The following is a 24,713-nucleotide window of genomic DNA, read 5'->3' as shown; positions in this document are numbered from 1 at the left end:
TCAGCAGCATGAAATTTGAAGTCTCTTCCAACCACCACTTGCAACCCAAGGCTCTCCTAGGACTGGAAGGACACATCTCTGAAAGCAGCAGGTCATATCAGATCAACTTACGCATCCCCACAGTTTGGATACTGGCAAGCATCGCACTACAATCATTGCAAACCATGCCAGAAACAAAGCCAAACCACCAGTCTATGGCTGTAGGCTGCTGAATTGCTAGGCAGCAGCTGGAAATTGGGTGCTTCGATGGCAAAACAGAGGGACCGCCTTTCCCCAAATGTTCCCCAGAGAGCACTGAGGTCAAGGTCTCAAAACCGTCTGACTCCTCCCGGAAGACATCAGGCCCCTGCGGGACCTACAGTTCCACAGGGCCTGTAAAACGGAGCTCTTCCACCAGGCCTTCGATTAGGAGCCGCCACTGACCACTGACTACATACTGATAACATCTGAGCAGTTAACGTCTGAACTGTTAAGGCCCTCTTTGTTAACCTGAACAATAACAGCCAGCGTAATTCGGCTCTAGGGGATGCCACTGCTGTCAGCATTTTATCTTTTTATATGTATTTATACGTATTTATGACTGCCACCTGTTGCATACTACGTCATTGCATTGTTTCAATGCATCTGTGTTTTAATGTATTTTAACCGACTGTAAGCCGCCCTGAGCCTGCTACGCAAGGAGGGCGGGATATAAATCGAATGAATAAACAATAAATATGTTGTTGAAGTCTTTCATTAGCTGTTGTAGATTCTCCGAATTGTCTGGCCGTGGTCTTGGCATTGTAGGACCTGACGTTTTGCCTGCAGCTGTGACTGGCATCCTTAGAGGTATAACACAGAAAGATGAAGTACCCTCTGTGTCAAGATGAGAAGGAAAATGGTAGGCAGGTAATGTATATCTGCTCAGGAAGGTGGGGTAGGGCTGAGTCATTATCATGTAGGAGTTCCCCAGGCGGTGAAACATGCTAATGGAGTTTTCCTGAGGAGGTTCTTTTGCAAATGGATTGTTTCATGAGGAGGTTCTTTTGCATGAGGATTGGCTGCTGAAATTCTAATCTTATCTGTAGTGCTATTGTCAGATGTAGAGCCTTTTGTGTTTTTCAGGACAGGAAATCATAGAATGTTAGAGTTGGAAGGGACCTTGCAGATCATCTAGTCCAACCCCCTGTACTCTGCAGGAGCATAGCTGAAAGATGGTTGTCCAGCCTCCGCTTGAAAACACCCAGCGAAGGAGCATCCACCACCTCCTGAGGCAGTCTGTTCCACTGCTCAATCACTCTTTCAGTTAGGAAGTTTCTCCTGATATGTAGCCGGTATCGACTCCCTTGTAATTTCCATCTATTAGATTTAGTCTTGCAATCCGGAGCAAGAGAGAAGAGATCCGCTCCATCTTCTACATGACAGCCCTTCAAATATTTGAAGACTGCAATCATGACCCCTCTAAGCCTTCTCTTTCCCAGGCTAAACATACCCAACTCTTTCAGCCTTTCCTCATAAGACTTGGATTCCAACCCTCTCACCATCCTGGTTGCCCTCTTCTGAACACGCTCGAGTTTGTCAACATCCTTCCTCAAATGCGGTGCTCAAAACTGGACACAGGACTCCAGGCGAGGCCTGACCAGAGCAGAATAGAGCGGAACGACCACCTCCCGTGATCTGGACACAAGGCTTCTGTTAATGCATCCTAAATCATGCCCTATTTATTTTTAAAGTTTCTTCTTTCCTGTTGAAATTGTGCTTTATATTTATGAATTTCAATAGCTTCCCTGTGTAAACTGACATGGTAATTGGATGTGTTGTCCAGCCTTTCAGTGTCTTGGAACAAAATACTGTGTCCTGTTTGGGTTAGTTCTCGTGGCCCATAATAAAACTTTGGTCTGCCTCCTGGTGCAGCCCAGAATTGGCAACCTGACCACTCAGTGGTGGAGCACTTCTGAAAGGCTTGCTTGTCCCGGAAAAAAAATCTAGGTCACACCACCAGCTGCCTCCACGTCTAGCTAGAAACTGAGGACAGGTGAGGGGATCAGAGGCCAAAAGCATTCAGCATTTTCCAAGTCTGTTAGAGGCTACCAGCACCAGCCCCTGCTGAGCTCACAAAAGGCCAGTGAACAGACTCGAAAGATCTTCACCGCCCTGTATCATAAAAGGAGATTCAGGCCTCTCCGAGCGATGAGCTTATTTCAGGCAGTCGTGTCACTGCAGAAGTGGCGCTGCCCAAGAAAAGGTGTTCAAGCGACTGGTTTGCATTTATTTAAGGCATATAATGCCACCTCTATAATGCTCAGGGCAGCTCACAGAGTCCCACCCCTGCAATGAATACAAGCCAACAACCACAGCAAACAGCAAAAATCTACAGGGAATCTACCCAGGCAAGTTCTATAGACAAATGTTTTCCCGAACAAGTCAGCCTCGTATCCTTCCTAGGCACAGATGAAGAGAAGGAGGAGGAGATTGGATTAATACCCCGCCCTTCACTACCCAAAGGAGTCTCAGGGCGGCTTACAAACTCCTTTCCCTTCCCCTCCCCACAACAGACACCCTGTGAGGTAGGCGGGGCTGAGAGAGCTCTTGAGATAACTGCTCCTGAGAGAACAGCTCTGAGAGAAATTGTGACTGACCTGAGGACACACCATCAGCTGCATGGATAAGATAAGAGGGGGACAGTTCTACAGGTCCTCTAGAAGGGGATTTCAGGGTCTGGGGACCAGTGCAGTGAAGGTCCTTCTCTTCAAGCCAGCACTTGGAGGAGAGCCTGATCTTCCACCAGGAGGCTCCGTGCAGGGCCCAGGTTTCAGGGTTAGGGCAGGCATCTCAGCTCAGAAGCAAACCGGCAATTTGTCAAACTGCAACAGCTGCCACAGCGAGTTCCCATCTTCCGACACTCACCAGGAAGTGAGCCTTTTTGCACTAGCCTCACGTACAGTGTACTGCAGCAGCCACTCCCACAAGACACAGGAGCGTGGGCCACTGTGGCAAAGTTACTCCTTTCTGTAAGGGAATCAAGCAGGGGTCATTTCCTGCCGGAGCGCGGCAGAGCGGCGCTCAGGCAGAAAGAAGGCCCCACCTCACCATTCCTGGCCTGCCTGCGCATTCTACACATGCCTGGGTTCCCTGCCCAATCTTCTCTAGGTGCCCCGCAGCCACATCGGGCAGGGAACCCAGTCTTGTCTGCCTCCCTGCCCTCCCCTCTCCTTCTCCAGCCAGCCCAGATGGGGAAGGGAGAGAAAGGCATTCTAAATATGCCTGCCCTTGGTCAGGGGGTGTGGCCTATGCAAATGAGTTATGCAAATGAGCTCCTGCACCTCTTTTTCTATGAAATGACCCCTGGATTGAAGCTTTTGCAATAAATGCAGGCCTGACAAAAGTCAGCTGGGAGGTATCCGCTCAACAAGCTCCAGGGGCATCAGTGCCACCACAACCCTGGTGCCAGGCTGAAGACCTAACCAAAAAGTGACTGAAGGAGGTGTGCACCAGTTATGGCAGTGTTCCCTGTAAGCTGAGTTAGTGTGAGCTAGCTCACATTTTTTTAGCCTCTGGCTCACCCATTTTTGTCTCAGCTCAGGAAGGAATGGCTCCAGAGCACACTCATTTATGCAGAAGCCAAATCGCTCGCTCACAGTTTTAATACCAGTGGCTCACAAAGTTGAATTTTTGCTCACAAGACTCCACAGCTTAGAGGGAGCATTGGTTATGGGGAGGGGCCATGGCTCAGTGGCAGAGCACCTGCTCGGCATGCAGAAAGTCCCAGGTACAATCCCTGGCAGCATCTCCAGTTAAAAAGGATCTGGTAACAGGTGATGTGAAAGACTCCTGCCCGGGTAGCTCAGCGGCAGAGCCTCTGCTTGGCATGCAGAAGGCCCCAGGTTCAATCCCTGGTAGCTCCAGCCAAAAGACCAGGCAGCGGGGGATTGGAAAGACCTCTGCCTGAGACCCTGGAGTGCCACTGACAGTCTGAGTGGACAGTGCTGATTTTGATGGACCGAGGGTCTGATTCAGCGGAAGACCCCGGAGAGCAGTGTTCCCTCGAAGCTGAGTTAGTGTGAGCTAGCTCACCGTTTCTTAGCCTCCAGCTCACACATTTTTGTCTTAGCTTAGGAAAGATGGCTCCAGAGCAAACTAATTTTATGCAGCAGCCAAATCGCTGGCTCACAACTTTAATGCCAGTAGCTCACAAAGTAGAATTTCTGCTCACAGGACTCCACAGCTTAGAGGGAACATTGCCGGAGAGTCTGAATAGGCAACACTGACTTCGATGGACCGATGGTAGCTTCGTCTGTTCGACTGTGCTTGAACCTGCTGTACTTTCCCCACACATTCAATTAGCTACCCTAAAAAGGGCAGGCTCAAAAACCTGCACAAAGTCAGCTGAAGCCTCCCTGTGTGGCACCGGTGGCTTTAAGATCAGGCCAGACAGCGGTCTTCTAAGAAGGGTCCCACCGCTTGCAACTACAGGCCGTCTGGGCGAGTATGTCTTCCCCCTGCCACTTGGCCTTTCTTTTCGGCTTGCCCGGGATGAAAGACCCTTCCTTCCTAAACACAGGGCTACTCAGGAGGTGGGCGCTGGCATGCAGATGGCTGAGAGCTGGAAGGCAAGGGGTGTCTGACACGTCCTCAGAAATCTGGTCCGGAAGGGAGGCGGCATCTGGCAGCTTCACGGGAAGACGACGCGCAAGCTGGTCGCAAGGCAGCCGCCGCCACGAGCTGTACAGCGGGGTCAGGTGTTCCTGGCTGGCTTCCAGAGCACAAAACGAAGCCTCCTGCCATCGACAGGCCCTCCGACTCAGAGCCCGAGGGAAGCCAACCGGCTGCGCTGTGTTTGCTCTCTCCCAAAGACCACTTCCCAGGACCATCCACAGGGAAAATCCCAGAATTAAAGCTCCCGCCAGAGGATAAAGCCCTGGAGGGCGGAAGCCGTTCTCGGGCTCTGCTTGCTGGGAACGATGCCGCCACCAGCTGTCGACACTTTGGTCCGTGCCACAGAGGACAGGAGGACGGATTTGAAATCTCGCTTTAATACCACGTCCTCCTGTCCTGGTCTCAAGATGGCAGCTAAGTGGGGCTTCCCTACGAAAGACGAAGGGCTCAGAAAAGAGGCCACGTGCCAAAAATATTAAACTGCCGTCAATTGACCAACGTACGTCAAAGCTCTGAAGAAGTGAGCCGTGACTCGCGAAAGCTCCTCCCCTGCCACAAATTTTGTTAGTCTTTGAGGTGCCACTGGACTCTTGCTCTTTTCGACGGCTACAGACAGACTAACACGGTGACCCTATCTCAAACAAAACCTACTGAGAATGCTTATCAGCACAGGGCGCAAATATGGCCAAATGCTGATTTTGGGGTTAGTCTGTGGAGCATGTAAAATAACAGTGTGAACACAGAGAGCTACAGGGCTGGAAGGTGGAACAGGAAGGGACAGGTCCCTGGTAAATAGATACAAAGTGTGGATTTGTACTACGGTCTCCCAATCCCAGCCTGAGTCCAACCACGACAGCATAAGAACATAAGAGAAGCCAATGTTGGATCAGGCCAATGGCCCATCCAGTCCAACACTCTGTGTCACACAGTGGCCAAAAAGACCAGGTGCCCTCAGGAGGTCCACCAGCAGGGCCAGAACTCCAGAAGCCCTCCCACTGTTGCTCCCCCCCCCCAGCACCAAGAAGACAGAGCATCACCGCTTCAGACATAAGAGAAGCCATGTTGGATCAGGCCAATGCCCAGCTGGACCAACACTCTGTGTCACACAGTGGCCAAAACCCAGGTGCCATCAGGAGGTCCACCAGCGAGGCCAGAAGCCCTCCCACTGTTGCAGCAAGCTGGCTCCACACCTGAGCAGATACCACAATTATGCTGGTGCGGGAGTCCTTGAACACTAGTTAGCAGCAGTGCCATTCAGTACCCATTGTTACACAGCAACCAATCATTTGAGGAAATGGAACATGTAATTTTTAAAAGCAGGGCCTGCTTACCTTTTGGTTGGGGGCTATTGGAGTCCTCCATGGACAGTTTCAGCTGCTGTATGAATTCGCTGCCATACACGCTCCTTTCTTGCCAGATGTTCAGCAGTCGCTCCAAGGGCTTTTTGCAGCCCTCGTCTGCCTCTCTGGAGGGTGAGAGATTTAAAGAGAAGTAAATTGAAACATGCCAATGCAAGTGTTGAATGCACACACAGGCAAAGAGTCTGTGAACAGAAATGCTTCCGCACTTGGCTCTCCTCCACAGAATAAGGAAAGACAAGGAGGCACAGCAGTTTCAAAAGCCCAAGATGAACAAGAAGAAGAGGTTGGATTTATAACCCCATCCTTCACTACCTGAAGGAATCTCAGACTGGCTTACAATCTCCTTTCCCTTCCCCTCCCCACAACAGACACCCTGTGAGCTAGGTGGGGCTGAGAGAGCTCTCCAGAATCGCCCTTGAGAGAACAGCTCTGAAATAACTTATGAATGACCCAAGGTCACACCAGCAGCTGCGTGTGAAGGAGGAGGGGGGAATCAAACCTGGTTCTCCCAGATTGGAGTCTGCGCGCCTAACCACAACACCAAATTGGCAAACAAGTGGGGCTTGCCAGGAAAGATGCCCACCTCTACACCAGCATCAAGAGGCGCCTGGATTTCAAACATGCTGCTTCAAAGCAATGGGGCTGTCTAGTCAGGGGGTCCCCTCCCCAACCTTTTTGGAGCCGGTGAGCTCTTCTGGAATCCTGCCACGGTGTGGCGGGTGCAGCCATAGAATGGCTGACACGGCTTATCTTCAATCACACAGTGAAGATCCTTCTTGGAGGCGGCAGCCGAGGCCAAAGGAACATTTTTTAAAAAAAATCCGCAGAGGCAATCAGAAGTGGGGGGGGGGGGGGGGGGTTCCACCTGGCCCCGCCCACTTTCTCAAAACACTTGGCAGGCACCAGGAAAGGTGCCAGGTGGGACGCCAAAGACGAGAGATCACGGGAGGAAGTGCAAATCCAACAACAACGCCCGTGACAAAAATAACAAAGTGTCAATAAAGAGATGTTGCAAAATCGCTTACTGTAGTAATTCTGCCGGAAATTCTCTTCTATTATCGCTCACACGCTAACGAATGCTGCGCCATGTCAACAACTGCAGTGGCTGGTAGCAATTTAGCAGTGGAGACTTTGTGTTTGGCTTCTAGAATCCAGCTAACACATTGTGAAGACCCTGGGTTCTGTTATTAGAGAGTCAACATGGAATGTTTCCTTCAGGAGTCAACAAGTAGTAATTGATAAGAATTGGGATTGGTGTAGTGGTTAAGTGTGCGGACTCTAATCTAGGAGAACCGGGTTTGATTCCCCACTCCTCCACTTGCACCTGCTGATGTGACCTTGGGTCAGTCACAAGCTCTGGCACAGCTGTCCTTGAAAAAGAGCAGTTTGTGTCAGAGTTCTCTCAGCCCACCTCACAGGGTGTCTGTTGTGGGGAGGGGAAGGGAAGGGAGTTTGTAAGCCGCTCTGAGACTACAAGTGAAGGGCGGGTTATAAAGCCAATCTCTTCTTCTTCTTCTACACGCTCAGATAAAGCAAATATTGTGAAACAAATTAACATTGTGCAGCATACGTTAGCGTGTGAGTGATAACAGAAGAAAATTTTCTGCAGAATTACTACAGTAAATGATTTTGCAACTTATCTTTATTGACTCTTCGTTATTTTTGTCACGGATGTTGTTGTTGGATTTCCACCCACCGGGGGACGGACCCCTGAACTAGTCATCTGCAATGTTCACAGTTAAACAGTTATCCAGAAAGCACCAGCTTGCTCTTCTCCCTCTGTGCACTGGAGATATACTTGGTGTGTTAGTCTAAGGTCTTCTCTAAACGGCACTGCAGCCTTTGACCAGCTGATGATGCATCCCATGCCGGGAAACAACACGTAGCTGCTCATTTGTAGCCTGTCTTCCCGTGAGAGAAGAGTCACCCAGAGACAGATGGAGTGAACCCAGCAGGAAGGCAGTCTGCTGAGGGGGGACTCTGATAAATCTATAGCAGGCGTGACGCTGACCTCACTTAAAGCGGTGTTCAGACAGAGTGACGGCCCGTGGAATAACTAACAATCGAATGGGCCTGCTGGCTGAGAGACTGAGGGAAACAACTTGAGATTTCTGCAGGGAATACAATGATTTGGTCATCTGAATGGAACAATCACAGCCCTTCAAAATAGCAGAACTAAGGAAAGTTAGGGCTGCTGAACTCGGAAATGAACGTTTATATGGTGCGGAAAGATCAAACGGAGGGCCCAGGTAAGTCTCGGAAGAAACAGCAGGAGCTGAGCAAGCTAACGATAGTTCAACAGAGGCAAAGGTTACAGCTGGTGGCTGCTCCAGAGTCCTACAGCCAACGCTTTCAATGATCAACGCCAGTGCATGTCCCAGGTTGCCAAACTCCATGCAGGGCCTGGAGATCTCCTTTTATTGCAACTGAACTCAGGCAACAGAGATGCGTTTCCCTGGAGAAGGTGGCTGCTTTGGAGTGTGGACTTCTAAGGCTTCAAGGGGATGGTTTTAACCTTTAAAGCCTGAAGCAGCCTGGGACCGACATATCTAAGGGACCGCCTCTCCCCATGAGAGCCAGTTTGGTGTCATGGTTAAGAGCGCGGACTCTGATCTGGGAGAACCGGGTTTGATTCCCCACTCCTCCACATGCAGCTGCTGGTGTGACCTTGGGTCAGTCACAAGTTTTTTTCAGAGCTGTTCTCTCAAGGGCAGTTCTTCAAAGAGCTCTCAGCCCCGCCTACCCCACAGGGTGTCTGTTGTGGGGAGGGGGAGGGAAAGGAGTTTGTAAGCCGCTCAGAGACTTCCTTGGGTAGTGAAGGGTGGGGTATAAATCCAATCTCCTCTTCTTCTTCTACCCCTCTGCATCCCCCCCCCCCCATTTACATACTGGATGGCAGGCTTTGGAGGAAAAGAGGCAGTTCATAAAAATATCAGGTTAACAGCATTAAGGTCTCAACTCTTTTCAAGCGCAACTAGCAATTTATTCCCCACACAACTGGCTCTTTGCAATGCCGGGGGGGTGGGGGACAAACACATACACACAAGAATAATGTCGACCTCTTGACTGTTTCTGTACCGCACAACTCCCGTGACCTTTAGAAGAAGAAGAAGAGAAGAAGAAATTGGATTCATACCCCGCCCTTCACTACCCAAAGGTGTCTCAGAGCGGCTTACAAACTCCTTTCCCTTCCCCTCCGCACAACAGACACCCTGTGAGGTGGGTGGGGCTGAGAGAGCTCTGACAGAAACTGCTCTTTTTTCAAGAACAGCTCTTCTCAGTGCTACGGCTTGCCCAAGGTCATCCAGCAGCTGCAAGTGGAGGAGTGGGGAATCAAACCCGGTTCCTCCTCCCAGATTAGAGTCCGCGCACTGAACCGCAACACCAAACTGGGTACACTTAACTAAACTACGCCAAAGCAAGGTCTCCAGGCCCTGCTGGACCTCTGGGGGTGTAGAGCGCAGTGCAGGACCTAGGAGCATTCTGGAGTAGCTTTATGGGGATGCTCAAAGAGAGACAGTGGATCTGTGCCAACACTAGCCACTTCCAGAATCGTATCACCGTTACAAATTCCTAGGGCCTGGAAGAGACTGCATTTGCCATTGCCAGAGTTCATTAAAGAGAGTTCAATTACACAGATTCAGGTCTGGGACTTGTAATGAATTAACAGTTACAAAAACAAACCCCAACCCAACAGCACTGTGTCATATTGGAGGGAAAAAATCAGAACCTTGACCTGGTCACTCTGAGCTAACTTACAGAAACGGCTCTTTTTCAAGAACAGCTCTTATCAGAAGTACGGCTTGCCCAAGGTCATCCAGCCAGGTGCAAGTGGAAGAGGAGTGGGGAATCAAACCCGGTTCTCCCAGATTAGAGTCCGCACACTTAACCACTACACCAAACTGGCTTTACTTTTCTACAACAGTATCAATGGAGACCCAAGACAAAGGCCTGAGCTGGGACAGACTCTCACGCTGGCCTTTCACGTGACTTGGGTAAAAAACTGCTGATTTCAAACCCGTTCAGTGCAGCACGCTTGACATTGGAGGCAGCCAACAGGGGACTGCTTCCGCCTGTCTCGCACTCCCGTGAGCTCCCCAGGGGCTCCTGAGCGGCCACCACTGAAAGCCAAAAAACGACAGGTTTGATCCAGCGCCGGCTGTTCCGATGCAACAGATTTCTGCACCAACAGGCAGCCAAGTTTCCCCCTGAACCCGCCAAGAACGGAAATCCCTATATGAAAAAGCACTTCTTCAAGTCTTATTTCTGGCAGCCAGCACATCAAGGAAAGGAAGCTTACAGCCACCCCACACCCCCGGCCCCCTGGATAAAGAGAAGCTGAAGGTATACCTACCTGGCAACGTGTGAAAAAGCATCCACGAGAACAGTTTCAAATTCCCTTGTGAACTCCGGTCCTTTCCGTTTACTGTTCTGGATGACATCATTCGCCAGGTATAGGAAAGTAAGTTTCCTACTTGATTTTGCTAGTAAAGAAAGGGGGGGAAATATATTTGCACGGCATGTTCAGCATTCAACCCGAATTCACATCGTTTTCATTTATCTTCACAAGATCCGGATCCACAGTGACCACTGCACAGGAAGAGCCCAGTTTCCCTTTTTGTGCTCCTTCTCTTAAGCCAACAATTCAATCGGATGCATTCCTCATTGCCGATGAATTGTGGACGCCCGCAATGGCTACGTTAGTTTTGTATAGCACAAAGGTCTAGGGGCACTTTGGAGGTCAGCCCATTTATTGGCCTGCCTTCATCCCCCTAACAGAATTCTGTTATTTACTATGCAAGAAACAGGAGTCGTCTCCTTGCACCAGGCACTGACAGGACTGATCCAAGGGGTCTAACCTGATGGACTCAGTTTAGATGCATTATGCGTCCTGACAAGCAAGTTCTATCATTGTTACTGAAAATTCCTAAAATTAGTTTTTGTTCTGTGTCATTTTCCAGGCAAACAATTCTTAACTCGCTAGCTGCTGTAGATTTTCCGGGCTGTGTGGCTGTGGTCTTGTCATTGTAGGACCTGACGTTTCGCCAGCAGCTGTGACTGGCATCCTCAGAAGTATAACACAGAAAGATGGAGGACTCTCTGTGTCAAGAGAGCACTCCATCTTTCTGTGTTAGACCTCTTTCTGTGTTATACCTCTGAGGATGCCAGTCACAGCCAATGCTCCCTCTAAGCTGTGGACTCTTGTGGGCAAAAATTCTACTTTGTGAGCTACTGGCATTAAAGTTGTGAACGAGCGATTTGGCTGCTGCATAAATTGGTTTGCTCTGGAGCCATCCTCCCTGGGCTAAGACAAAAATGCGTGAGCCGGAGGCTAAAAAACTGTGAGCTAGCTCACACAAACCCAGCTTAGAAGGAACACTGGTCACAGCTACTGGCAGAACGTCAGGTCCTACAATGCCAAGACCACGGCCATACAACCCAGAAGCTCTACAGCAGCTAATGTACTCTGGCCGTGAAAGCCTTCGAGAACAAATTCTTAACTTGATTGTTCAGATGAGAGAGAGAGAGAGAGAGAGAGAGAGAGAGAGAGAACACATCTAAACAGAAAACCAATTTAGCTTTTTCATCTGTCTTATCCACAAGGGCTCATGGCAGCTGTATCCTTCATACATATGCCCTGCCCAAACACAAACTGCAACATTCATACTTCAGAGAACACCCCAAACGATGGTCTACCAGCTTGTTTGAAAGGTCAGGCCTTGGTTTGGAATGGCGGGCCTTGGCTCGCATTCCATCAGCACTGCAATGGGATTAACTGCGGGGAACTGGTCCAGAAATCACACCAAACCACATCGCACAAACCACGATCCCTGCTCTGGTTTCCTAGCAACCTACCTGACCAAAACACAGTTAAGCTTCTTTCCTTGTGGCGGAGTCCTGAAATGAGTCAACTTGGATATCACTATCCCTGGAAAACCTCCGGCCTCTGCCAGACTCCCATAAGAAGGAAACACTTCTTTACTTAACAGGCGATTAAAATGTGGAGTTCACTGCCAGAGGATGAAGTGACAGCCACAGGAATAGACAGTTTTAAGAAGGGGATTAGATAGTTTCATGGAAGATAAGTCTATCAGTGGCTACTAGCAACGGTGACTGATGGGAACCTCCACATTGAGAGGCATTCAGCCTCTGAATCCGAGAGTCAGGAAGCAACATCAGGGGAAGGCCTCGGCCTCTGTGCCCTGTTGTTAGCCCTCCAGAGGAACTGGTTGGCTGCTGTGTGAGACAGGAGGCTGGACTAGATGCTCCACTGGTCTGATCCAGCAGGGCTCTTCTAAGGTTCTTATGAAGGCCTCAGCCTCTCTGCCTTGTTTGTTGGCCCTCCAGAGGAACTGGTTGGCCACTGTGTGAGACAGGAGGCTGGACTAGAGGGAACCTCACTGGTCTGATCCAGCAGGACCCTTCTCATGTTTTTATCAGGGGAAGGCCTCGGCCACTCTGCCCTGTTGTTGGCCCTCCAGAGGAACTGGTTGGTCACTGTGTGAGATAGGAATGCTGGACTAACCCTAACCACTGGTCTGATCCAGCTCTTCTTATATTCTTATGAAGGTCTCAGTCTTTATGGCCTGTTGTTGGACCTCCAGAGGAACTGGTTGTCCGCTGTGTGAGACAGGATGCTGGACGAGATGCTCCACTGGTCTGAACCAGCAGGGCTCTTCTGATGTTCTTATGAAGGCCTCAGCCTCTATGCCCTGTTGTTGGCCCTCTAGAGGAACTGGTTGGCCTCTGTGTGAGACAGGATGCTGGACTAGATGCTCCACTGGTCTGAACCAGCAGGGCTCTTCTGAGGTTCTTATGAAGGCCTCGGCCTCTCTGCCCTGTTGTTGGCCCTCCAGAGGAACTGGTTGGCCCCTGTGTGAGACAGAATGCTGGACTAAATGAACCACTGGTCTGATCCAGCAGGGATCTTCTTATGTTCTTAAGAAGGAAGCACCAAAGCTTTAATATAGGGGGATGGGAGAAGAGAAGCAACTAAGAACCAATAAATACATTACGAGATGTAGCTGTGGTTCCCCACTGGAAACTCAGCTCCTGGGCAAATGTGAACCTGATTTGGATTGGGAGCACAACGCACAGGGAGAGGGCCCTGCACTGACAGCTACCTGCAAGTTTCCCAAATGGAGTAAACAGCAACTAAAGTCATAACATCATTTAGTGTCTGGTAATAAAAAAACAACCACTTATTCCTTCACAGAAAAAATACAAATGTCGATAAAACTTCACATAGCACTCTGCTCCAGACTCTCTCAATCTATATCCCTCTAACAGTCTTGTATCCTTATCCAAATTCCCAAAAGGAATCTTATAGTCAATATAGGATTTTTTCCTCAGGAAAGACCAGAGGTCTGAAACACTTAGATATCCGTAAAAGGTGTTGACTGAAAGAGATACACAGATTGATTGAATTTGGAGCAGACTGCTTTTGGAAATTTGGATAAGGATACAAGACTGTTAGAGGGATATAGATTGAGAGAGTCTGGAGCAGACAGCTGTGTGAAGTTTTATCTACATTTGTATTTTTTCCATGAAGGAATAAGTGGTTGTTTTTTGTTAGGTAAAGGTAAAGGCTTCCTTGCTCGAAAGCCAGTTGAATCCGACTCTAGGGTTGCAGTGTTCATCTCCGTTTTAAAGCCGAAGAGCCAGCGCTGTCCGAAGACATTTCCGTGGTCATGTGGCCACCCGCATGACTAAACACCAAGGCGCACGGAACGCTGTTACCTTCCCACTGTAGTGGTACCTATTTATCTACTTGCAATGTCTTGCTTTCGAACTGCTAGGTTGGCAGGAGCTGGAACTAGAGACGGGAGCTCACTCCGTCATGCGGCACACTCAGGTCTCAAACTGCTGAACTACCGACCTTCCACAGCCTGCAGTTCAGCGTCTTAACCCCTTGAGCCACCGCAGCTCCACTGTTTTTTTTATTACCAGACACTAAATCATGTTATGGCTTTAATCTAGTCTTTTTCGTTAATGTATTGTTCTGTGGGCATCTAGCACACATCTGTACATTTTTTCATACCAGACCGTCTTGGGAGTGTGCGTCATCCTTGTGGATTGTAAACAGCAACTCCCCGGAGCCTTTCTAGTCGGGAAAGCGGGGAAGTCATAACCACCTCTCCTCATACGCTTGAGCAAGAAACGTATTGCTTGCTCCTCCACTTGCACCTGCTGATGTGACCTTGGGTCAGTCACAAGCTCTGGCACAGCTGTTCTTGAAAAAGAACAGTTCCTGTCAGAGTTCTCTCAGCCCCACCCACCTCACAGGGTGTCTGTTGTGGGGAGGGGAAGGGAAAGGAGTTTGTAAGCTGCTCTGAGACTCCAAGTGAAGGGCGGGGTATCAATCCAATCTCCTCTTCTTCTTCATCAGCACCTACAGCCCTGCACTCATTCATTCACAGAAAGGGCATGGACCTGCCGACCACAGCGGACTAAAACACACAGATTCAGGGAAAGGGAAAGAAGGCGCTCCAGACAGAAACCAATATTCTGGTACTGAACAAATGCCTGGGGAAGAAAGTCTTGTAAGTACCGCAAAGGGATAGTAGAAGGATCACCCATTCTGCGTACTCAGAGCGTCAGTAACACTGAGTGTACTACTAACTCTGGCCCTGAGCCATTGGACGCGTTGCCCCATCTTTAACCCCAGTTTCACGGGCATCACACAATGAATCATGTATTCAAAGAACAGAGCCTGCCAAATCCTCTCAGGTGCTATGCAGAATAAAATGCAGTCTTCACCCTATGCATTTTATTCTGCATAGCACCTGAGAGGATTTGGCAGGCTCTGTTCTTTGAATACACGAGTTTGGCCAATGGATGTCACTACCTACTTTCCCTGGTCCTGGAGGTTCAGTTTCTTGTTAACAGCTCAGGGTAATTCAATAAGCTCAAAACAACTAAATGGGTAATCATCCAGCATCAACCATCAATAAGCTCGAAACAACTAAATGGGTAATCATCCAGCATCAACCATCAATAAGCTCGAAACAACTAAATGGGTAATCATCCAGCATCAACCAGTTGACATAAACAACTGGAATATTTTCATGTCGGATTCACTGCAGAGACACTGAACAATGTGGACAAGAAGCCATCATAACGTGGGGCGGCAAAGGAGGAGGGCGGCAATTTTGGGGGCATCCAGGCAGTAGAAAGCTGGAGCCTGCCGACGAGCAACAAGCAAACCCAATTCAGCATAGAAATAAAAATTCCTTATTCCAACTTCACTGGAACCCACTTGGTGTGCTGTTAACATTTAACTCAAATGTTTTTAGCTACATTCTATTTAGACCCAGTAGGACGGGATCAAAGAACAAATAAACTATTCTTGAAATTGAATACAGAACAACAGAACATGCTGTGCCATGGAGAACAATCCAAGTCTGTTGGCAGTGATCCTAGAAGTGGACGAACTGAGTTTCCTGAGGATGTTTTGGGTGAACAAAGAAGAGAAGAGAAGAGATTGGATTTATCCCACGCCCTTCACAACCCAAGGGAGTCACAGAGCAGCTTACAATCTCCTTTCCCTTCTCCTCCCCACAACAGACACCCTGTGAGGCAGGTGGGGCTGAGAGAGCTCTGACAGAAACGGCTCTTTTTCAAGGACAGCTCTTGTCAGAGCTACGGCTTGCCCAAGGTCATCCAGCCAGGTGCAAGTGGAGGAGTGGGGGAATCAAACCCGGTTCTCCCAGATTAGACTCCGCGCACTTAACACAGTGACATGCAGGGGTCATTTCCTGCAGGAGCGTACAGGAGCGGAGCTCTGGCAGTAAAGAGCCCAGGGGGCAGGCACATGCAACAACCCCCACCCCCTGCTCCAAGCAGCCCTCAGTCAGAGCAAGAAGCAGCCAGGTAAGTTGCAGAGCCCCCTGCACTGGCCCTCTGGTTCAAAACGGTCCAGTGGCACCTTTAAGATCAGGTTTTATTCAGGTACAAGCTCTCCCTCTTCTGCGAGGACAGATCTGCACGCCCATCCCCCCCCAATAGCTAGCAATCCAAAACAGTCCAGTGGAGCCTGAGCGCTGGGTGTTGCCTTCTGACACACTTCCTGTGATGTCAGGGGGTGTGGAACATGCAAATAAGTTATGCTAATGAGCTCCTGCACCTCTTTTTCTACGAAATGACCCCTGGTGACATGTAACAACTTCTGGAACCCATGATAATCTCCTTGCTCCAAGAAACAAACTGGGAACCTGAATGACACCAAGGACAGAATGCCTTTAAATATGGTCTCGCCACTAAGGATCAACGATCCCCTATGTACCCACAGACTGCAGGAATATCTTCAGTGTAAGATAACATTAATATGAAACTAAGCCCTGACCTGGATAGCCCAGGTCAGCCTGGTCTCATCAGAACTCAGAAGCCAAACAGGGTCAGTCCCGGTTAGCATTTGTGATGGGAGACCACCAAGGAATACCAGGGCTGGAACGTGGAGGTCGGCAACGGCAAACCATCTCTGAACTTCTGGTTACTTTAAAACCTCATAGGATCACCATAAGTCATCTGTGACTTGACGGCCTCCGCCCCAAATCCCAGCCCCTCTCAATTCCAAGATTAACCTGCACTGCGTACTGTAAATTTCTTCGTTTCATTAGGTTTTTCGGGGGGGGGGGGGAAGGACGTGGTTTTAGAGTGGAGCGCGCACACAGTAGCAAAAACTACTGTATGGAAGCCAAAGATATTGACACAACACTCTTTAGTCAACAGATACACACAAATGATAATAGAACCAACTTTAATAGCAACACAGACTTTTCAACAGCTGACCAGGACCAGTCCTAGCAGTGCCTACGGGATGAGTTCCTGAACAGGAGGGCAAAAAGGTACACATACCCTCCGACTCTTTGCATACCTGTTTTGCTTCTCCAAACTGGTGTTCAAGGAGGGTGACGGCAGAGTGCGTTTCAGGACGGCAGGCTCCCTCAGTTCTCTGAAATGCTTTCAAGCAACAAATGCCTCTGATCTGCTGCACGGGCAAGCCGTTGTTATTTCTAGCCCAAAACTTTGCAGCTCTTCTGAATTCACGTCTTCCTCTTTGTTCTCCGAAGGCAAGTGAAGTCACTGCTTGAACTCAAAGGCCACCATCCATCACCTGCACGGTGAAGCTGGATTTCTGGCAGCATTTCAGGGAGATGAGGGCAGCCCATCATCAGGAGACTCGGCTCCACAGCCTCTGCCCTTGGAACGAATGGAGAAGCAAGACAAATAAACGAAGGCAATGGAGCAATCTTCGGCGGCACCTCTGTGAACCACCTTTCCGCTCCTCCTCCTAGAACTGCCAGGGGGACTGATGCTGGTAAGGCATTAAAAGTATCTGCTGATTCTGGTAAAGTATTATAGTTTCTGCTTTTTGTTGCCCTGAACCTCAGCTCTGGCACAATTTGTCTCCTGAAGACCGCTACGCAGATAAGTGAAGTGCTGAAAAGGTGAAGTAGAATTCTTTTAGATTTCCCTCTGATGTTCACACCATCCTTGGGCCTATACCTCCCCTTGACAATACACTGGTTTCAGGGGGCCTACAATAGTCTTCTTGTGTGCAGGCACCTGCACGACCCATACCCTAACAAGCACTGAAGTGCTGGCTACATGGAGCCGACCTTCCACCAACGGGCTCCAGAACCAAGCGGCGCAATTACATTGACAAGGTGTCAGTCAAGAGGCAATAATGAACAGAAAATGGTGTCTCCACCCCTGACAGCATGGCGGCAACTTCTGACGGGCAAACACCAGAAGCCTACAGACTGACAGCATGTTAGTATGTTTATACATCAGATATATTTTGTAACGTGCTTCTCAGCCTGGTGGCTAGCCTTACAAGCAGGGTGGATAAAAATCAGTGATTTTTTTTTTAAAGAAAACTTTAAAAAATTGATTTTTACAGTTTAAATTGGATGCTTTTAATAAAATGCTTTTTTGAGGAAAAATCTATCTAAAGATAATTTTCTACTTAAGACACGTTATAGCCCAAAGGTTATTAATCATGAAATGAGGATTATCTTTTAATTATGCAGCATGAAGCTGTATATTCATGCAATGTTTAAATTTTTTGGTAAATGAATTCCATTAATCCATTCACAACCATTAAAAAATGAATGGGACAAGCACTGTCTCCAACTCATTTTCTCGCAAATAGTACCAATATTCAGTACCAGGTTCAAACCTTAAGTGCTGAGGAAGAGGAGTTAGTTATGACATGGGTACCGAGCAATCATCCATCTGTAATGCCAATTATAATAAACTCCAGAGCGAAGGAGGAACCCTTCAAGAAATATAGGTTTGCTGATGATGCATGAAAGAAAGTCACACCAGTGAACTGGTGGAAGTCATTTAAGCTCCTGGATTTAGAGACTGTTGAAGTAATGATTTCACTTTTAACAGCAGTAGCTTTTTCTGCTGGTGTAGAAAGAATATTCTCTTCCTTTGGACTCATTCATTCTAAATTGAAAAATTGTTCGGGACCCGATAAAGCAGGAAAGCTTGTTTTTCTTTTCCAAACTATGAACAAACAAGAAGATGAAGATGAGTGAGCTACAGAGGACAGTATTTAAAGTTTTTCATGTGTGGATTGGGCTGATGTCTAAACTTTTTTTAAAAAAAGATATTTTGTTTACTCACATCAGTTAACAAACATGGATGTTTAAGCAAATACAAAAATACATACACTATGTTATTGTTTAGTTAAATAAAACTATTTAAATTGTTAAAGTCCAGTGGCACCTTTAAGACCAACAAAGGTTTTGTCAGAACCCACAGCCAACAACGTAGTAGATGCTTATCAGGAAAGGTAAAACTTTATGGAAGAGCTATAGATGCATTAACATAGGCACTGTTAAGAATGGCGGCTGCCATGGACCATAATAGGATATAGGGTATTTGTATGCACACACACACACCACTGCCCTGGCCAATTAGCCACACTTCCGCGAGGGGGAGAAAGCCCTCCGGCCATTAGCACTGAAGCTGGGAACCAAGCTCGCTCCCATAGCTCCCTTGAAACTAGACATCAACATCCCACAACCTGCAGAACTTAGAGATAAGCATTACAGCAGCAATGAAGCACAGAAGGAATGCAATGGCAATTAGAATACAACTGACCTCCCCAACCCCCATGGCAGCATATCCAAAGTATGAGCTTTCGTGTCCACCTGGAACTATTTAAATTGTTTTTATTAAGGTAATGATTATTTTTCTCCTTCCAATAAAGTACAACAGAAAAGTTGTCCAGATATGATGATTAACTATTAAACTGGAGATAATTCACCTTGCAATAATTTCATAATTATCTATGATGTGTTTCTAATAGTATAATTAAATCAGTAATTTTGATATAACTGTAAAACTAATCTGAAAAGTAACTGAAAAGTTACTTTTAGGACATGCTGGTGTGGGTATTTCGGTTTTGTTTCCCTAATGGGAAAGATGTGCATTAGTCTTCCGTACAACATCCTTATCTGTTGTACTCTTCTTACATTACGCTTCTTTCTTTTACTCTGAGTTCAGCACAGATTTACCAATTTTAAACCTATTTTTGGTGACCCAGCCAGGGCACTTCTAGTCTTACCATACAAATGATTATGAAGTGGGATGGTAACACAGAACAAAATTAATCCAGAAAAAGACAAGAGTGACTTTTCATCTGCTGTGCAAGATCAAGCAAACGTGTGCTATGAGACTCTACCTGCATTTATTACTGCCATGTATCTATTACTTCTTCATATCCTTCTCAAGAACCCATGAAAAGTCAAGCATGACAAGTCAAGCCTTCGATGCTTACTTAAAATTGTCTCTTTCCCATCAACATCTCCTTTGCACAACTGCTCAGAATTGTGTTTTCAGCTTTGTTTCGTCTTCTCCCTCCTCCCAAAACATCTCAAGCACTCTTGACACAGATACCTGGCCTAAACAGTATTCTAACTTCAACTTCTGGCTATGCATTAGAGACGACAGGTGGCACAGGAAAATGGTGCCCCCAAAGCAAAACGAGAAAGCTTTCCCTTCACAGATAGAAGTGCAACTGTTGCCTACAGATTTCAACTGGGCTGGTAGTCAAACACCACTTCTAGTAGCCACAAAGGCTTAACATCTTTGCTCCAGTGACAAAAGACCTTTGTCCCTTTTGAGGCCATCGGGTTTCTCCAAAGGAGCTACAGATGCATTTGCTTTAAACTTTAGCCTTTCTCCAAGGCGACTGAAACTCTGTATGCTGCCTCTGCCCCCCACCCTCGCATACATTTCCCCACTCACCCCCCCCCCCAAAATGGGGAAGATTAGGGTGACAGCTCTGCTAATTTCAGCAAGGCTTTTTGAAGGTGCTGTCCAGGAAAACAAGCCACTTGAGTGTTCTCACTGGTGCCTGCCAACCAGATAAACACTTTAAGACATCAGGAAGGCCACTGCTGTTATTTCACAGACTACATAGCAACCAATTCTTTCCAAAATGTGTTACGAAAATGGGGGGATGTGACCAGTGTTCCCTCTAAGCTGAATTAGCTAGCTCACAGTTTTTTAGGCTCCAGCTCACACATTTTTGTCTTAGCCCAGGAAGGAGGGCTCCAGAGCAAACTAATTCATGCAGTGGCCAAATCGCTTGCTCAGAACTTTAATGCCAGTAGCTCCCAAAGTCGAATTTTTGCTCACAAGACTCCACAGCTTAGAGGGAGCATTGGTTGCGGCCACCTTGCATTGGTGCTTTTGTTTGTAGTATTTTTCTTGTTCGTTGTAGACTATATTTTGCAAGCTCTTTTCAGTCCTTACTGAGATGGAAAGCTGGATAACAAATAGCCTAAATAAATACTTGATGAAAACTTTGAAGATTTTTTTTTTAACTTGGATCTTTATTAATGTTTTTACATCTACCATGATCCTCATTAAAACAGATTAGAATACTACAACCAAGAAACGAGAGTAAGAAATGGTAACTGGGCCAGGAGGACCACTATGAATCTGAACCCTGCGGAACTCTTCCAGGGTTCCAACTCCAGGCTGAGAAATTCCTGGAGATTTGGGGGTGGAGCCTAGAGAGGGGCCTCAAAGGGTATAAAGGCCTTTCTCTGAAGCTGCCGTTTCCTGCAGGTGGACTAGGATCTGCACAGCCTGGAGATCAGTTGAAATTCCCAGGAGATCTGAAGATTGCCCCTGAAGACTGCCAAGCTTAACTGTGTGATGCAAAAAGGGCAAACATCAGATACGCAGATTCCGGTACAACCCGACCAGCTCCCTCCGTGCCAACAGCCAGCCCAGGCGCTATTTTTAATTGTACTATTTTTAAAATTATTTTTATTTGTATCCCACCTAGCCACAGGACTGGCTCAAGGCAGCTAACAACATTTAAAACACTAGAACAATAAATACTCCCTACTAGTGTTCCTTCTGAGTGAGTCTGAGCTCGCTCACAGTTTTTCAGCCCCCCTGCTTACCCATTTTTGTCTAAACTCAGGAAGAAGGGCTCCAGAGCCAACTGATCTATGCAGCAGCCAAATCGCTCGCTCACTTTAATGCCGGTAGTAGCCCACAAAGCAGAACTTTTGCTCACAAGACTCCACAGCTTAGAGGGAGCATTGCTTGGGAGCTACTAGCATTAAAGTTGTGTGGGAGCAATATACTTAGGAGCAGTGTTCCCTCTAAGCTGAGTTAAGTGTGAGGTAGCTCACAGTTTTTTAGCCTCCGACTCACACACGTTTGTCTTAGCTCAGGAAGGAGGGCTCCAGAGCGAACGAATTCCTGCAGCAGCCAAATCGCTCGCTCACCACTTTAATGCCAGGAGTTCCCACAGTGGAATTTTTGCTCACGAGACCCCGCAGGTTAGAGGGACCATTGGCTCCCTACCCCCCCTCCCAGAAATCTGCATCTGCAGCGACTGTCCCGACTGGGTGGGCGGAACGAGGCCCCTTCCCGGGGCCACTGGCGGCTGCGCGGCGTGACGAGGGCCCCTTTACGCCGCCGCTCAGCCATGCTGGCTTTTCCCGGCGGCCGGGCTGAGCAGCGGCGCGTGGGGGGAGCCCCCGGTGGGCCTGCCGCCGCGCCCGGCCACCTCCTCACCCTTACGGAGCTCGCGGTGCCAGACGGTGACGATGGGCCCGGCGTGCTTGCGGTGGTGGATGAGCCAGAGGCTCAGCGTCTGGACGCTCTGCTGCGAGTTGCTCAGCTCCGACAGCTTCCGCTCCAGCGCCCACTCCGAGAAGGAGGACATGTCGCGGGGAGGGAGGGAGGGAGGGAGGCCGCCCAGGGCCCCGGCCCCGCCCGCTGCGAGCCCGGCCCTGCCCTCACCGGGGGCCCTGTCCCCTCAGCCAGCCGCCAACCGCCACAAAATGGCCGCCCAGCTCGTCGCGCCGGCGCCGCCAGGGGTTAAAGGACACCGGGCTACGGGTCGCCGGAGGGGAAGGGAACGCAAGCGGCAGAGCGCGCGCGCGCGCCGAGTGGCTGGACGGCCGAGAGGCGGCAAGTACGGCGCGCAGGCGCTCTCGGCTCCTGAGGCTCAAACGGGCAGGAGCCGCCGGCCACGCACGCGCGATACGCGGGGAGGCTCTGCGCGTGCGCACTTGCTTTTCCTCCTCCTCCGGCTTGGGGGGGGGGTCTTTTTTGAACAGGGGATCCGGGTCAGCCTCTTGCTTGCCGCAGGAATGTGCAAAAAAGCGGAGCACGTCTGGATGCGCTGACCCGCGAAAGTTTCTGCTGGTCTTAAACACGTGTTCTTCTTTCGGGCCCTCCTCTTTACTGTTTTGCTTGGCGTGTCGAGCTTCCCGGGCTCGACCCTTGGCCGTGTCTCTTGTGAAAGAAGAAGAGAAGATTGGAATTACACCCCGCCCTTCACTACCCAAAGGAGTCTCAGAGCGGCTTACAAACTCCTCTCCCTTCCCCTCCCCACCACAGACACCCGGTGAGGGGTAGGTGGGGCTGAGAGAGCTCTTGACAGAAACGGCTCTTTTTCAAGGACGGCTCTGAGAGAACTGTGGCTTGCCCAAGGTCATCCAGCAGGTGCAAGGGGAGGAGTGGGGAATCAAACCCGGTTCTCCCAGATTAGAGTCTGCGCACTTAAACCATGACACCAAACAGGTTTCAGGTGCTCAGGACCCTGGAGGCAGCATTGCCAAACCATCTCCCGGAATTGCAGTCGATGCTCTCTCTAAATTGTGGAGTCTTGTGAACAAGAATCCTACTTTGTGAGCTACTACTGGCATTAAAGTCATGAGCGAGGGATTTGGCTACTGCATAAATTAGGTTGCCAGTTTGGTGTCATGGTTTAAGTGCCCGGACTCTAATCTGGGAGGACCGGGTTGGATTCCCTACTCCTCCACTTGCACCTGCTGGATGACCTTGGGCAAGCCGTAGTTCTGTCAGAGCTGTCCTTGAAAAAGAGCAGTTTCTGTCAAGACCTCACAGGGTGTCTGTTGTGGGGAGGGGAAGGGAAAGGAGTTTGTCAGCCGCTCCGAGACTCCCTTGGGTAGTGAATGGCGGGGTATAAATCCAATCTCTTCTTCTTCTGGAGCCATCCTTCCTGAGCTAAGAGAAAAATGTGTGAGCCAGAGTCTAAAGACTGAGCTAGCTCACACTCAGCTTAGAGGAAACACTGTTGGAGATGCTGCTGGGGATTGAACCTGGGACCTTCACTAACTGAAGGAGTCTCAGAGTGGCTGACAGTCTCCTCTCCCTTCCCCTCCCCTCCCCACAACAGACACTCTGTGAGGCAGGTGGGGCTGAGAGAGCTCTTTCAAGGACTGCCCTTGAGAGAACAGCTCTAAAAGAACTTTTGACTGACCCAAGGTCATACCAGCAGCTGCATGTGGAGGAGTGGGGGATCGAACCCAGTTCTCCCAGATTAGTGTCCGTGCTCCTAACCACTACACCAAACTGGCTCTGAGGTGTTCAAAAAGCACTTCACGTAAGTCACTGAGTAGTTCCTTCCTGCCGCTTGTGCCCACAGACAAGCAAGCGTTCTCTCCCGGGGCCGTTTGTTCTATCCTTGGCGTCCTGCCCCTCTCCCTCACATGCCATTCCCGCCCAAGGTAAGCTGCCCAAGGCGGTTGGAAGCCTGCCCTGAGTCAGAGGTCATGAGAGGCTTGTGGCTCTCAGTTTGAGTCCCCACTCCTCCTCGACATGCAGCTGCTGGTGTGACCTTGGGTCAGTCACAAGTTCTCTCAGCTGTTCTCTCAAGAGCAGTTCTCAGAGCTCTCTCGGCCCCACCTGCCTCACAAGGTGTCTGTTGCGGGGAGGGGGAGGGAAAGGAGATTGTCAGCCACCCTGAGATTCCGAGTAAAGAGCAGGGTATGAATCCAGTCTCCTCTTCTTCATGAAGCTGCCTTATACTGAATGAGACCCTGGGTCCATCAAGGTCAGTATTGCCTACTCAGACTGGCAGGGGCTCTCCAGGGTCTCCGGCAGAGTCCTTTCCCATCACCTCCTGCCTGGTCCTTTTAACTGGAGATGCTGCCGGGGACTGAACCTGGGACCTCCTGCATGCCGAGCAGAGGCTCTTCCACTGAGCCACAGCCCCTCGCTGCTCCTCCTGCTGTGGAATGTTTGTTGGGAGCCAGCCATGCACTCGGTGGTTTCCCAAACGCCAGGGGGCCTGGTTTTGTCCCAGAGGGGCTCTGTTAGGGAGCGGGTGTTCTCTGTCAGGGAAGAAACGGAGCCATGCTCATGGGACTCTCTTCTACCCGTCCACAGGATGAGGACCGAAGCCGCTTGAGAGAAGGG

At 49.2% G+C, this 24,713-nt stretch overlaps 1 protein-coding gene across 2 annotated transcripts in view; it reads right to left on the bottom strand.

The window, feature by feature from the left end:
* RPRD1B (regulation of nuclear pre-mRNA domain containing 1B) overlaps positions 1-22,339 on the bottom strand; it is a 76,206-nt gene extending 53,867 nt beyond the window's left edge. The window contains exons 1-3 of one of the 2 annotated variants that reach the window (XM_015422817.1): positions 22,059-22,339; positions 10,351-10,480; positions 5,967-6,100 (exon numbers count right to left, since the gene is read on the bottom strand). In XM_015422817.1, coding sequence (XP_015278303.1) covers positions 5,967-6,100; positions 10,351-10,480; positions 22,059-22,209 — 415 coding nt within the window. In that variant the 5' untranslated portion in view covers positions 22,210-22,339. The remainder of the gene's footprint in view (positions 1-5,966; positions 6,101-10,350; positions 10,481-22,058) is intronic. The other variant, XM_015422823.1, reaches the window with a different exon arrangement.
* Between the last annotated feature and the right edge of the window lie 2,374 nt (positions 22,340-24,713).

This window comes from Gekko japonicus, unplaced genomic scaffold, assembly GCF_001447785.1.
Source record: "Gekko japonicus isolate JY-2015 unplaced genomic scaffold, Gekko_japonicus_V1.1 scaffold1179, whole genome shotgun sequence".
Taxonomy (NCBI): domain Eukaryota; kingdom Metazoa; phylum Chordata; class Lepidosauria; order Squamata; family Gekkonidae; genus Gekko; species Gekko japonicus.
The sequence above is the reverse complement of the archived record's forward strand: the minus strand, read 5'-3'. Positions and strand labels throughout refer to the sequence as shown.